This window comes from Microcaecilia unicolor, chromosome 1 (assembly GCF_901765095.1).
Source record: "Microcaecilia unicolor chromosome 1, aMicUni1.1, whole genome shotgun sequence".
Lineage (NCBI taxonomy): Eukaryota > Metazoa > Chordata > Amphibia > Gymnophiona > Siphonopidae > Microcaecilia > Microcaecilia unicolor.
In genome coordinates this window covers 722,224,474-722,237,615 of record NC_044031.1, presented here as the reverse complement: position 1 = coordinate 722,237,615, position 13,142 = coordinate 722,224,474, and the positions used below count along the sequence as shown (strand labels likewise).

General features: G+C 40.9%; 1 protein-coding gene across 5 annotated transcripts in view; it reads right to left on the bottom strand.

Annotated features, from left to right (window-relative positions):
• Positions 1-13,142, bottom strand: part of SPPL2A (signal peptide peptidase like 2A) — a 137,973-nt gene that overhangs the window by 50,119 nt on the left and 74,712 nt on the right. For all 5 annotated transcript variants that reach the window (XM_030189585.1, XM_030189586.1, XM_030189590.1 and 2 more), the window contains 3 exons: positions 11,115-11,216; positions 5,602-5,683; positions 4,382-4,456 (listed from right to left, as the gene is read on the bottom strand). In XM_030189585.1, coding sequence (XP_030045445.1) covers positions 4,382-4,456; positions 5,602-5,683; positions 11,115-11,216 — 259 coding nt within the window. The remainder of the gene's footprint in view (positions 1-4,381; positions 4,457-5,601; positions 5,684-11,114; positions 11,217-13,142) is intronic.

Genomic DNA, 13,142 nt, shown 5'->3' with positions numbered 1-13,142 from the left:
AGGGTGATATGATACAGACGTTCAAATATTTGAAAGGTATTAATCCGCAAACGAACCTTTTCCGTAGATGGGAAGGCGGTAGAACTAGAGGACATGAAATGAGATTGAAAGGGGCAGACTCAAGAAAAATGTCAGGAAGTATTTTTTCACGGCGAGAGTGGTGGATACTTGGAATGCCCTCCCGCGGGAGGTGATGGAGATGAAAACGGTAAAGGAATTCAAAAATGCATGGGATAAAGGAATCCTGTTCAGAGAAGGAAGGGATCCTCAGAAGCTTAGCGGAGATTGGGTGGCAGAGCTGGTGGTGGGAGGCGGGGCTAGTGCTGGGCAGACTTCTACGGTCTGTACCCTGAAAATGACAGATACAAATCAAGGACAGGTATACACATAAAGTAGCACATATGAGTTTATCTTGTTGGGCAGACTGGATGGACCGTGCGGGTCTTTCTCTGCCGTCATCGTACTATGTTACTATATGCATTAAGACCCTTAAATCATACATATATATTGGTACATAAAAACAGATACATGTATTTTTTATATACTCATAGATATTCATACAACATAGGAGTTTGGCTGCAATTTAACCGCTCTAGGAAAATATACTGCTTTACAAAATTCCTAGGTATGTTTTTTTCAGTTATATGATTTTCGGTTTTTTATTATTAATTTTTCATTTTTATTGTCTATTTTTACAACTATTTTAGTTTTAATGGTTTGGCATTTTTATAAATGATTTGGATTTATGATTTGTGGTAATGTCATTATGTTTAATTAATTTTTTTAAAATTATGTATTTGTTCATAGACCCCTGACGCAGGCCGGTAGGGCCGAAACACGACTCGTGTTGGGTCGTTTTTTGCTTAATGTTTTGAATAAAGAAATTGCTGAGAACACCATCTGAGAGAGGTTGTTTTTCTTCACTTTTTTGTGCACTTGGCAGGTGTCATCAAGAACAAGTCACACACCATACAAAGTCAGACCAGGCTTTTTTTATGCTGTAGGATAAACCAGAAGAATAAACACTTACTCTGTCTTTGCTGGATTACTGAATATATTGATTCCTTTTTTCCCTTCCCAAATAATAATTGCCTCCTTAGGTACTGCCACTTCCTTTTAGATTTGCATGCTTTAGCTACTACATGGTTTCTGCAAACAGCTGGAATTTAATATTAGAACGTACAACCAATTCAATGGAATTTGTTTCTTAACTTCAATTCAATTCAAATCAATTCTTGTATACCGCTAATATTCCCTTTCCAGAGTTCAGTGTGGTTTACATTCTAGGTGAGACAAAAGCAAATAGTGTTAGTGTGAGGTCTGAAAAACATTAGAGACCATTGGATTAATGCATGAGACTAAAAACATTAAGGAAAGGATAATGGATGATACTAGAAGGTAGAAGTCATGTTGAATCTTTATGAAGAGAAAGGTTTTTAGCTTCTTCCTGAAGTTGAGGTAGCTGTTTTCTGTTCTGATATCGAATAGGTAGAGAATTACATATTTTGACTCCAAGAACGGGGAGCAGAGAGCTGAAAATATTCTGATTTCTAATTGTCTTTTGGAATGGTGATGCTAGCATCAGTTGTTGTTTCAGTCTGTTAGACTAGACCAGACATAGCAAAGCAGTCTTAGTCAGCAGCTCAGAGGTGAAGCCCTGTAGGATTTGAAAAACTAAACAAGCAGCTTTGAACCTGAGTCTTTCTGCTATGGGAAGCCAGTGCAGTTTGTTCAATCTGTATATTAGTCTAGCAGCTGTTTTCTGTACGATTTGCAGTTTTTTTGTTTTTTTTTTTTAAATACTGACACTTAATACCAAGAAATAGAACGTTACAGTAATCAAAGTGAGGTAGGATTAACATTTGGACTAGTAGTGCAAAGGCTTTTTGGTTGAAGAATGATCTGACTAGACGTAGCTGTCTCATTTTAAATAGTGTTTTCTTCCATAGCAGGTTAATATGGGAAGCGAAAGTACTATGGTTTCAGATTCAACTGTAAACATTTGACCATTGGTCAAGGATATTAATGATGGGACCTCAACTCCCTGATTTCGGAACCACAGGACCTTGTTTTGTGCATTCAATTTAAGTATACTGGTCAGGGCCCAGGTGCTGACAGCAGTCATACCATTCGCTACAGACCAAGTTGGATCTATGTTTGATGCTATCACTTAGGAGACCAGAAGTTGGAAAGTTAGTTGTTTTGTTTGACTGAATAACTTCTATTTGAAAGGGATTCGCTGAACCATTTGAACAGTTCCTATCCGATCCAGGCTTTCAAGTAGCAATGTATTTATGATCAACCGCATCGAATGCTGCCGATATATCGAATTGGAGAAGAATTACTTGGTCGCCTTTGCATAAATGTTGTCTGACACATGTAGTTAGAACTAGCAGCAATATTTCCATACTATGAGATGATCTGAAGCCAAATTGTGACCAGTGTAAATAGAAAATTTTTCCAGATATAAAGAGAGATGTTTACTAATTTTATTTTATTTATTGCATTTGTATCCCACATTTTCCCACCTCTTTGCGGGCTCAGTGTGGCTTACAATAAGATATGAATAGTAGAAATACATTTGTAACAACTTGGATATGGAATACATTGTGCAGAGTTGTGTGAGTTTCTAATACTTTAGTAAAAAGGGGTATGCTTGCCACTGGACAGTAGTTTGCAGGCGATGTTATGTCTAGCCCAGATCCCTTCAGTAGTGGAGTGAGAACCATTTTGCCCATATCAGGAGGAAGAGAGCCAGTTTTTAACAGCTCATTGAGATTATCGAGTAGCCAGTACACTGCTTCCATAGGGATGGATTTGAGTAGGTGTTTTGGGCATTGCTCCAGGGAGCAGTTGACTTGGGAGCATTTCAACAACATTGATTTTACATCCTCAACTGTTAGTGGTTAAAAAGATTCCTAAGAAAACTAGCAAAACTAGGAAGACAAGAGAGCTGTTAAGGGTCTAAACATTTTCCAAATGCGTGGTCAAAATAAGATGTGGAAAAATATTTGTGCAATGAATATCAGCACTTGTCCCATGCATTTCACAGCCCCATAAAGGATGATGTTTTAACAAACTGTTATATCAGTGTGCTAAATATTGCTGGAATCTGCAGGACAAGCTATGTGCCCAGACTAATCCTATGTAATAATTCTCACCTCCAACTTTCTAATGTGCCTGGGACCGTGCCTCCCTCAGAGATGGTCTGCTAGGCAGGCACGCACTGACGTCAGTGACAGCTGATTCCAAAGCAAGGGGAGGAGTACTCCTCCACCTGCCTGGGAATCAGCTGTCAGTGCGCCGCTCCCTGCCACTTCGGAGCAAGTGGCAGGGAGCGGGGCAACACAGACCCCCCCCACCACATCACCAACCCACCCCCCCACCCGACGAGCATGAACACCCCGTGTCCACTCACGCACCTCCCACCGAGTTCCACACTCCGCCCTCCCTCCAATTTCAACACCCCCCCCGTGACCCTGTCGACCCCCCTTCCCGCCGTCATACTTCTATATGACGTCAGACGCATGCAGAGGAACTTCAACAGAAGATCACTGAGGAAGCAACGCTGCAAAGGCCAGCACAGGACTTTGGCTGACGGGGGTTGGGGTCCCCCGTCAGCACAGGTACTCCACGGCGGCGGGGGACGGTTTTCGCTGAGAAGGGGGGGGTTGACAGGGTCGCGGAAGGGGGGTACAGGGGTCCGTAACGCAGAGGGGGGGTGAAAACGGAGGGAGGGCAGAGTCTGGAACAGCGAGGGAGGGTGGGGGATGGCCTTGCTAGTGCCCGTTTCCTTCCCTTAAGGAACGGGCATTTTTACTAGTTTATTAATGAGAAATAAAAATGTAAAATCCATGTAATTACTACTCTATATTGTGTTTTACTAAAAGTAAGCAGAATACATAACCTACAATAAAGAATATGGCCATACAATGCAAAAGAATTCTCAGTCTTATTTTCCTGCTTGTATAGAAGTATCTTATTGACTAGTAAAGCAAAGACTTTTACATATGCTATAAGAGTTGGAGCCTAATGGTTAGTGCACTGTGGCTCCTTGTGACCCTGAGCAAGTCACATAACCTTTCACAGCTCCAGGTACAAAAGTCTGTGAGACATTAGGGACAGAATAAGTACCTGTATATAATATGTAAACAGCTTTGCTTCTACTACAGAAAGGCGGTCATATCACAAATCTAATAAACAACATTCAATAAAAGGACAGCAAATAATGCAGCATGTACCACTGCAGTGAAGAAAGATAATGAAATTGAAAACTGATAACAGATGAGAAAAATAGAATGAAGAACTAGTAGGATATGCACATAATTTGAAAGTGTTTTGTAGTTATTGCATTTTGAAGAAAACTTGAAACTGTGCTTACCTTTGTGATCAGTGGCGTTATGAAGACAAAAAATACATCATACAACAGGAAAAGGACTAACAGTAGCACACATGACTGCACAGAAGGAAACAAAGTTAAACTAAGTAAATTGCTTTATAAAACAGAAATGTTAAGACAACTCCACATGCTGAAAACTACAATATAAAATATTTCCCTTTGTGCATGAAAACCCCTGTGTCCTGTTGCTCAGTGATGTTTGTTAGGGGATCTTTGTTAATGGTCTCCCTGGCACATTAATAAGCAAATGGGTTAAACGGCTGCTAACACATGCACAGTACAGACAGAAGATTCTTATTACTATTTACATCTAGCCTCACAACCTGAATGAAAGATGATACAGAGGCAGCAGGGTTTGAAAAATGTTCTGTTTTTGAGCATATCTAGTGCCATTTTTCTGTATACTGCATCCATGAGAATCATGTTAACCTACAGACATTTTGATTTTGCTAGGCCGAAATGCATTTTTAGCATTCAATAACTAGACCAGTGCTTCTCAACCCAGTCCTTGGGGCACACCCAGCCAGTTGGGGTTTTAGGATATCCACAATGAATATGAATGAGAGAGATTTGCATCCAATGCCTCCCTGCCTAATAATCATTTCTATAGCACTACCAGACATATGCAGTACTGTACACATTATATGCAGGTACTTTCTCTGTCCCTAGAGGTCTCACAATCTAAGTTTTAGTACCTGGGGCAATGGAGGGTTAAGTGATTTGCCCAAGGTCACAAAGACCTGAAGTGGGAAATTGAACCCATGTTGCCAGGATCAAAGCCCGCTGCACTAACCATTAAGCCACTCCTGAAAACCTAACTGGTTGGGTATGCATCAAGGACTGGGTTGAGAAGAATTGAACTAGACCACATAGTATGTTTTTTATAAGAGAAAAAAAATCAAAGTAAAATATTCATTGTAAAAATAGTTTAAAAAAAGAGATATCCTAATAGTACAAGTGATTTACCACAGGGCTCATATGAATAAAATGGACCCTGCGGTAAATAATGCATGTCATTAATAAATGACTCCCCCATAACATCTGGAAACTGAATGGCCAGAGACATGACTGCTAAGACTGAGGCCTCTTTAGCAGATCTAAAACGAGGAGGAATGGAGACAAATATGAATGGAGTAGAAAATCTTTTCATAATGGCTATAACAATAATAAATTAACTATGAATACTCAAATTTTCACCCTACCTTGAAGTTCGTCATTCTCAAAGTTTTAATGAAGTTGAGGCAGAAAGCAATTCCCAAGATATCTTGTAAAATCCAAATCCATCTAGAACAAACAGAGTGAATCATCATCTATTTGTTCCCATATTTTGAAAAACCTACATATTTTTTAGTAGAAACTTAAAATTGGAAGATTTTAAGACCTAGAAACTTTGAAGAGTTTTCATAATATCTTAATAGGATATTCAAATTTTTGTCTCTGCTTTATTCCATTTATGTTTATGCTATTTCTTAGGGCTCTGGGGTTTACAACATTCACAATCAATAGAAGATGAGCTTTGTGGCCTAATTACAAGTGCAATTCACAAAAGCAAGAACCAGGCGGATTTAGACCCAGAGGGTGCTACTAAGTGGTACTACATGAGAACACTGAAAAAGCTGAACCTTTGAGACTTCCCTTGCTGCCCTCTGCCATCTGGGGGACTTCAGTTCTCTTATGATGATAGCAAGGAAAGCGAAGTTACTCACCTGTAGCAGATGTTCTCTGGGGACAGAAGGACATGTATTCTCACATATGGGTGATGACATCCCACGGAACCTTGGCACAGACATTGTCCATCATTTAAGAAAAGTTTTAATTGTGCAGGTGCCTTCCTGCCCGACGTGAGTGTATGGGACCAGCAGTATAGTAAAAAAGATAATACAACTCCTCAGGGGAGGAGGGAGAGGATGTGAGAATATATGTCCTGCTGTCCTCAGAGAACACTTGCTACAGATAACATTGCTATCTCTAAGGACAAGCAGGACAGTGTATTCCCCACTTATGGGAAACTCTAGCTACCACGCTCACCAAAAACAACCACCAAAGGTCAATAGGGTCCTGCAAAGGCAAGGCCAACTAGGAACCAATCAAAAATATGGTCATAGAAACCTTTGGAATATTACCAGTTAAATTATAAATTATTCTGACCTCATTAGCTGATGCAAGTGGATTGGCTTTCAAATTTACAGAGCCGCTAGATAGCAGCGTTTTATGCAGTTGGAGGGAAAGCTGGCAGTTTGAGCCAAGGTGTTTTAACTGGTAATATTCCAATGGCTTTTATGACCATACTTTTTTCAAGAAGATATTTTGCTCTGTGAAGACTCAGCAGTGTACTCCTGATGAAGGCTGCAAAGCTGAAACACAGCTTGTGTTGAGTTCACTCAGCTGGGACTTGTATTTACTGTATGAAGAATAAACTTTGTTTTACATCATCCTGATGCTTGGTGTTCTTCCACTCTTGTGATTTGTCTTGTAGGCTTTGATTCACCCCATCCATGCTGCCATGTTTTCATGAAGGCCAAAAGGAGCTGGAACAAAAGCTCTTCTAGTATTTTTTTTTAAATACAGAAGCTTCATGTCCAGAGCTTACCACCTTCACTAACACATCCAGTAATACAAGTTCTTTACTAAAATTGTGAAGCCTGTCTTCATATTTCCTAATACTATGTCTTAATTGTAGCCAAAAAGAGTTGTATATGAGGAAGGTGAAACTTAGAACACAGCTATTGAAATAAAAACTGATTATATTGCAAAAGATCACCTACTTCCCAAATTCTTACATGCTGCCATAATGTCCAACTGACGGTTTTATTATTGCCTATTTGAAATTTAGGGTTGCTCCATAAAAGGCTCCTGGAAGACTGCGATCAAGAACATCTAATGTGCTATCCAAATTCTGAAGAGCTGCATGGGTGACTTGAATCCTATATATACATGAATAGTGTTTTGGAAGATGGATACTTGTCTTATACACCTCTTCAGCTGCCAGCGTTTAACCAACTCGCACCCTAACCAATGAGAACATATCCAACTCTTTTCAAGGACTACTCAAAAACAATCTTGAAAAAGGAAGGCTCGATATGTGCGGAAGTCATGAAGCTGTACTCCTTCATATTTCTTGGGAGACAAGTTTTTGAAGGGTAATTTTTTAGCAGTTTATTAAAAAAAAAGACACTTAAGGGCATCAATTTTAACAAAAAATAGATTTACCAAATGAAAATGGCACAGCATAAAATAAATTTGAGGGAGGATTATCATTTTAATTGCAGTTAACTAGCCCACCATGATAAATAGAGGGGACAAGAGGTTAAGAGTTACTCATAACAGATATAATTTTATGAATATTATGCTGAATCATTAAGTCCATGTCTAGTCCAAAATAAACCTGCAATACTTTAGTAGTGAATGAATCCATTTAAAGGAAAAACTTACTATCTCCCAAGTTCTTTTGATCCTGTATAAAACCTTTAACAGATTACTTCCTGTATAGTGAAATTAGAAGCTAAAGTCTAGGATGTTTTTTTTTGTGCCGCTTTGGAAACATATTAAGAGCTCTAAATTCTAATTTTCTCAGCAGTAATGAATTGTCCCCTCCCCCCCCCCCTAAAAAAAGATTTTCTGAGTTACAAGCTATATCCTCACTCTTCATCCAACTGCCCATGGTCGCGATCAAACTTTCATTGTTCCAAGCTAATTCAGAGGCTAAGGTGCGGAACTTAATCGCATAATCACCCAGGGTCTGTGTACCTTGCTTGAGTCTCAAGAGTGCAGAAGTTGCAGAAGTAACCTTCCCAGGTTCTTCAAAAATTTGTCTAAATTGATCCAGGAACCCCTGGAGATCATGGAGCACTGGATCGTCCTTCTCCCAAAGAGGGGACACCCAAGCTAATGCTTGACTGGACAAGAGAGACATAATGTAAGCTATCCGGGTTCTCTCCATGGGGAAATCTTGGGACTGGAGCTCAAGAATGATTTCACACTGGTTGAGAAACCCTCTACAGTCTCTGGGATTACCGTCATATCTCGGTGGTGACTTAAGATGGATACCTGTCATGACCGAACCCCTAGCCAGTACCGAATCGGCAAGGGGCGACGCTGAACCTTGCAGCGTTCCCGGTCCCGGGTACTTGTCCTGCACATATCTCTGTATTCACTCCAGCTGGAGAGCCGTATCCCTGGCGAGCCCCTCTACCCATGGGCTCAAATCATCCAAAAGTTTGCAGCAATGAGCAACTTGTCTCTGTAGCTCCCTAAAAACGGGTGACTCTTCCGAGCTCATGGCCTTGCAATCTGTCAAGCTTCTTGCGGAACCTCTGGGTTAGTGAGCCCTTGGACCACTGCCGAAGGGCGGCAGCGGCAGAAGGAATCACCCAAACACAGCCAAGGCAGAACAGATGTACCAGCAACTTCAGGACAGGAACTAGCAGGCGAGGACTGCAGCCAAGGCAACACAAGCTGGAGCAAGCAGGACAGGAATTCAGCCCAAACTTCACCTGCACTTAGCCGCCGTTCCTCAGGAGTTGAGCCCATGAGTGCAGGCGGCCGACAGGACTTACCAGACAGGGCAAGAAGGCAGAACTGCAGGAACAGCAGCCGGCTGGCGAACAGCAGGTACTTCCAGAAAACACACCGGGGTTCCAGGCAGGCAGCAAGCAACAGACAGAACCAGAAAACAAGCCGGGTCTGGGCGGGCAGCAGACAGAAGAATAAACCAGGAGACAAGAAGGGTCAAAGCCACAATCAGGAAATAGCACAGCAGCACTGCAACAAACTCTCACCAAAGGAAACTCCTCTGAGGACCTCTGTTGCAAGGCAAACTAGAGACTTCCCCAGGTGGTTAATAAAGGCAGCATACAAGGGAGTTCACCAGGTACGGGTACTGCTTAGTTCCAAAAAACTCCCAAAACAATCTGGAAGGCTGGAAGATCCGGTCCGGACCAGCATATCTTCTGGAACATGGGAAACGGTAAGCCATCAGTTCCCAGCACCCACCAGGTCTAACCACCGGGGGCTGAGGTGTCTGCAAGCAAGGAACCTGGGCACCACCGTGACATGCAGCTGGCATCCCAGTTATCCATATTATTGTTGTCTAATGAAAAACCCATGTCCTTGGGTTGGTCATTTTGAGGGTATTTAGGCACGAGGAGGGAGTCGCTCTATAGTTATTCTCAAGGTCAGATTCCCTGACAGTTCTTTTTTTTTTTTTTTTAATCTCTAGAGCCTGAATATGTGTGTGTGTGTGTGTGTGTGTGTGTGTATGGGAGTGTGGCTAAGGGTTCTGGTAGTGTGCTCAGAAAGGAAAGGACAAATTTTGGTGATATTATAGAGAAAGAAACGACAGGTTTTAGCAGTCTGTTTGATATGTGCAGAGAAAGAGAGAGAGGAGTTAAAGATGACTCCACGGTTACGAGCTGATGAGACTGGGAGGATGAGAGTGTTATCCACAGAGACAGAGAATGAAGGAAGAGGAGAGATGGGTTTAGGGGGAAAGATAAGAAGCTCAGTCTTGGTCAGTTTCAGGCAGCAATGTCAGACAGGAAGGCTGATATTTGGACCTGGATTCCTGCTGAGATTTCTGGTGTGGAGAGGTAGATCTGGGAGTCATCAGTGAAGGTTTATAATATTTCCTTCTACAATTACATATCTGTGGGAATACTTTTGAACCAGTCAAAATAAACTCTCTCTTAAAATATGGCTAAGCTTGTAGGGTTTTTCATTCTTATATTTTGTTTAAATAAAATCACAATCCAGTGTTGGATTTGTTACGCCATATGTCCCAGTATTTAGAACACAGCAAGAAAAAGAAAAACAGCAGCATCAGCCTCTGGTAACTTTATGTTTAAGAAGCATAAAGCTGTTGTAATGAATGGGTTCACTTGTCGGGCAGGATCATTTTAATCACTGCCCATCATTATGCTCCTATAAGAACAAGGATGTCTTCAGAGATTTCTGGGAACTTCTATGCTGGAAGAAACCATTCCACCCACACACACCAAACAAATTTTCTAAGGAAAAACACTGTTTCACATCCTCATTCACTGTCTCGATGCTCTGACTAAAAATGATTTCCTTCTTTCTACATCCTTTCTGAACCCAGAAGTTGTCTCCTACTTGTCGCTTTTGTGTGTTTATGAAACAGAATCCTCTTTCACTTAAGAGATTTTTAACTTCAATTCAATTCAAATCAATTCTTGTATCAGATTGTGTGGTTTATGAGCATGTGTTGTACTGATGACAATAAAGAGAATTGAAAAAAAAAAAAAGATTCTTGATGTTATGCCCCCGAATTCTGGAATTTCTAGCAATAAATCAACACTTTCAGATTAATCAGCACTTAAACCAGGCAGAAAGCTTAGAAAGGGCAAGGCACTCTACAAAGATGCAAGGCACCCCATTTGACCTGAAGGTAATGACTATCTCAAGCTTCTAAGAAAGCTAAAACAGATTTACACATACAACAGTATTATTCTGTGATAGCAGTAGGACTGGCTCCATTTGTTTGTGATACCTGTAGCAAAATGGGTTCAAATGTTTCAAATATAGTACAGTCAATGGTCTCTTTTCCCTGCTGAGGTAGATAAAATGATTAGCTGTGCTAATTGGGCCATAATAAACGTTCAATATGTTTATGAGAACACTGATATTTCAAAAGTGCAACTGTAAAATGCAATAACAGGTTTGTGAATTGCTGTAGCACTACCTTTTTATTACATACCTATCTTCATTTCGAAACACTACCCATACAACAGACATGGATATACAGAATGCAGCCAGAAATATAAGTCTCACTTCGATAATTCTGTTGCAACATGAAATCCTAAGGATAAAAGGAGGAGTGAAATTTAGAAATTCCAAGTATAAGATTTAAATCTTTACACAGGACAATAACCTTTTAAGGCAGCCATGCTGTTTACCGATAGCAAAACTGAATATTTGTAGCAAAAAAGATGTCCCTTCGTAAGCAGGACAGACAGGTCCATTTTTTCCTGCAATAGACATGTTTGATAAAAGTGCAGTTTAAACAAAGCTAGACATTGAGAAAGAAGCTTAGGGGGTACCCTCAGCCTCTCTCTTCTGCCATATCATAATTTTAACCACCAACTGGCTGCCACCACTAAGAGAGTAGTCAAGAAATGATGCACTGGAGGGGTTTTGCAGACTTTGGACTACAGAGATATGTTAATCCCCACAGATAACACTAAACCTGTGCCAGATTTATTTTTTTTTGCGCATAACTAGAAACTCTATGTTTGCACAATGTGTCATGGAAGTAGACCAGCTCATGACATAGGCACAATTCTGGGCACTGCTGCACAAAATTCAAAATCTCCTTTCTGGCTGGCAGGGCTTACACACATTTCAGACTCAGGTAACTGCTGAAGGGCTGACACTTGCCAATATCAGAGTTGTGCTAAAAGATTCCATTTTTACAGAAGCAGCAAAAGAACTGGTGAAGGCAGTACAGAAAATAAAGTAAAGTGTTGTGGAATGTTTAACCCCCATTAAGCCAAAAAGAGCTTAAGTTTAAAGTCTCATCCAAATAAAGGCACCCATACAGCAGCATAGTATTGCCACTCAATCAGTGTAGTGCTACAAGCTGGTGCATTACTGGTTCAGAGGAAAGCATGCTCCTTACCTACCCTAGTTTCCCTCAACAGCAGCATCACTGGCCTTCCTAACTTTGGGTCATTACCACTTTCAAAGTGCAAATTTCAGACTGCTTTGAGAAAAAATCAGCAGGTAGTTTATATACGTATACTTGCCTTGGGTACAAATACAGGTGAATCTTCCACCTATTTTTTTGTGCAGGTAGATTTTGTAAGGAAACAATGTGCCTAGACTTATAACAGCAATCTACACGCATCACTTTCCAATCCTGCTCAAAACACACCTGGAGGAACACCTCCTATAAATGTAATGCTGTGGAACACAGTGTGCTTGTTGGTGGAGTGAAGGACAGTAATCAGACAGCCAATTTAGGCAGGTAAATTGCTATTTACCCATGCAAATGGATTTTAAAATTGTTGTTCAAATATTCATGCAGGAACTATATTATGATGTAATGTTTTCTGTCTGATTTTGCAAATAGAAACAATAATACAAGTGTGTTACCTAGACACATGAAGCAGTCTTTCAAAGGGCAATTCTATAAACTGGACGCTAACATTTACATGCCCACTGCATATGTAGATGTTTAGAATATAACATATATGTGTGTAAGTGCACACTTACGCGCATATATGACAGTATGCCACCTAAGCGTTACTCTGCAAATACCTGTTTAATTTTGCTGGTACATTTTTGAAAGGGAGCATACACAGGGGTGGAGCATGTCTGGGCCAGAGACGAGACTCCCACTTACATGTATAACTTACAGAACGCTGTAAGGTACGCGTGACCCTGCCACATTTAGGCATCCCAATAATGGATTGTACTAGCATTTTATAATTGAACCTGGTATAGAATAGGCTCCCACTGCTCGCCCCCCCCCCCCCCCCCCGGGTGCCTAAACGGAAGCACCTTGCTATAGAGTTGTCCCCTCACTGCACAAACATATGCCGAACCAACGCCTTGCAAGAGAGTAAACTAAATAGATCAAACAAATGTGTCCAATGTCCCTGGTCTTTAGTGGGGACCCCAGACCCTACTTTAAATAAGGTAGGAGTAATGCCCACTTGCTCCTGCCTCTGGGCCGTCATCTCCAAAATGTTTCCCTTACATAAAAGGCTGGCCCTACATGATG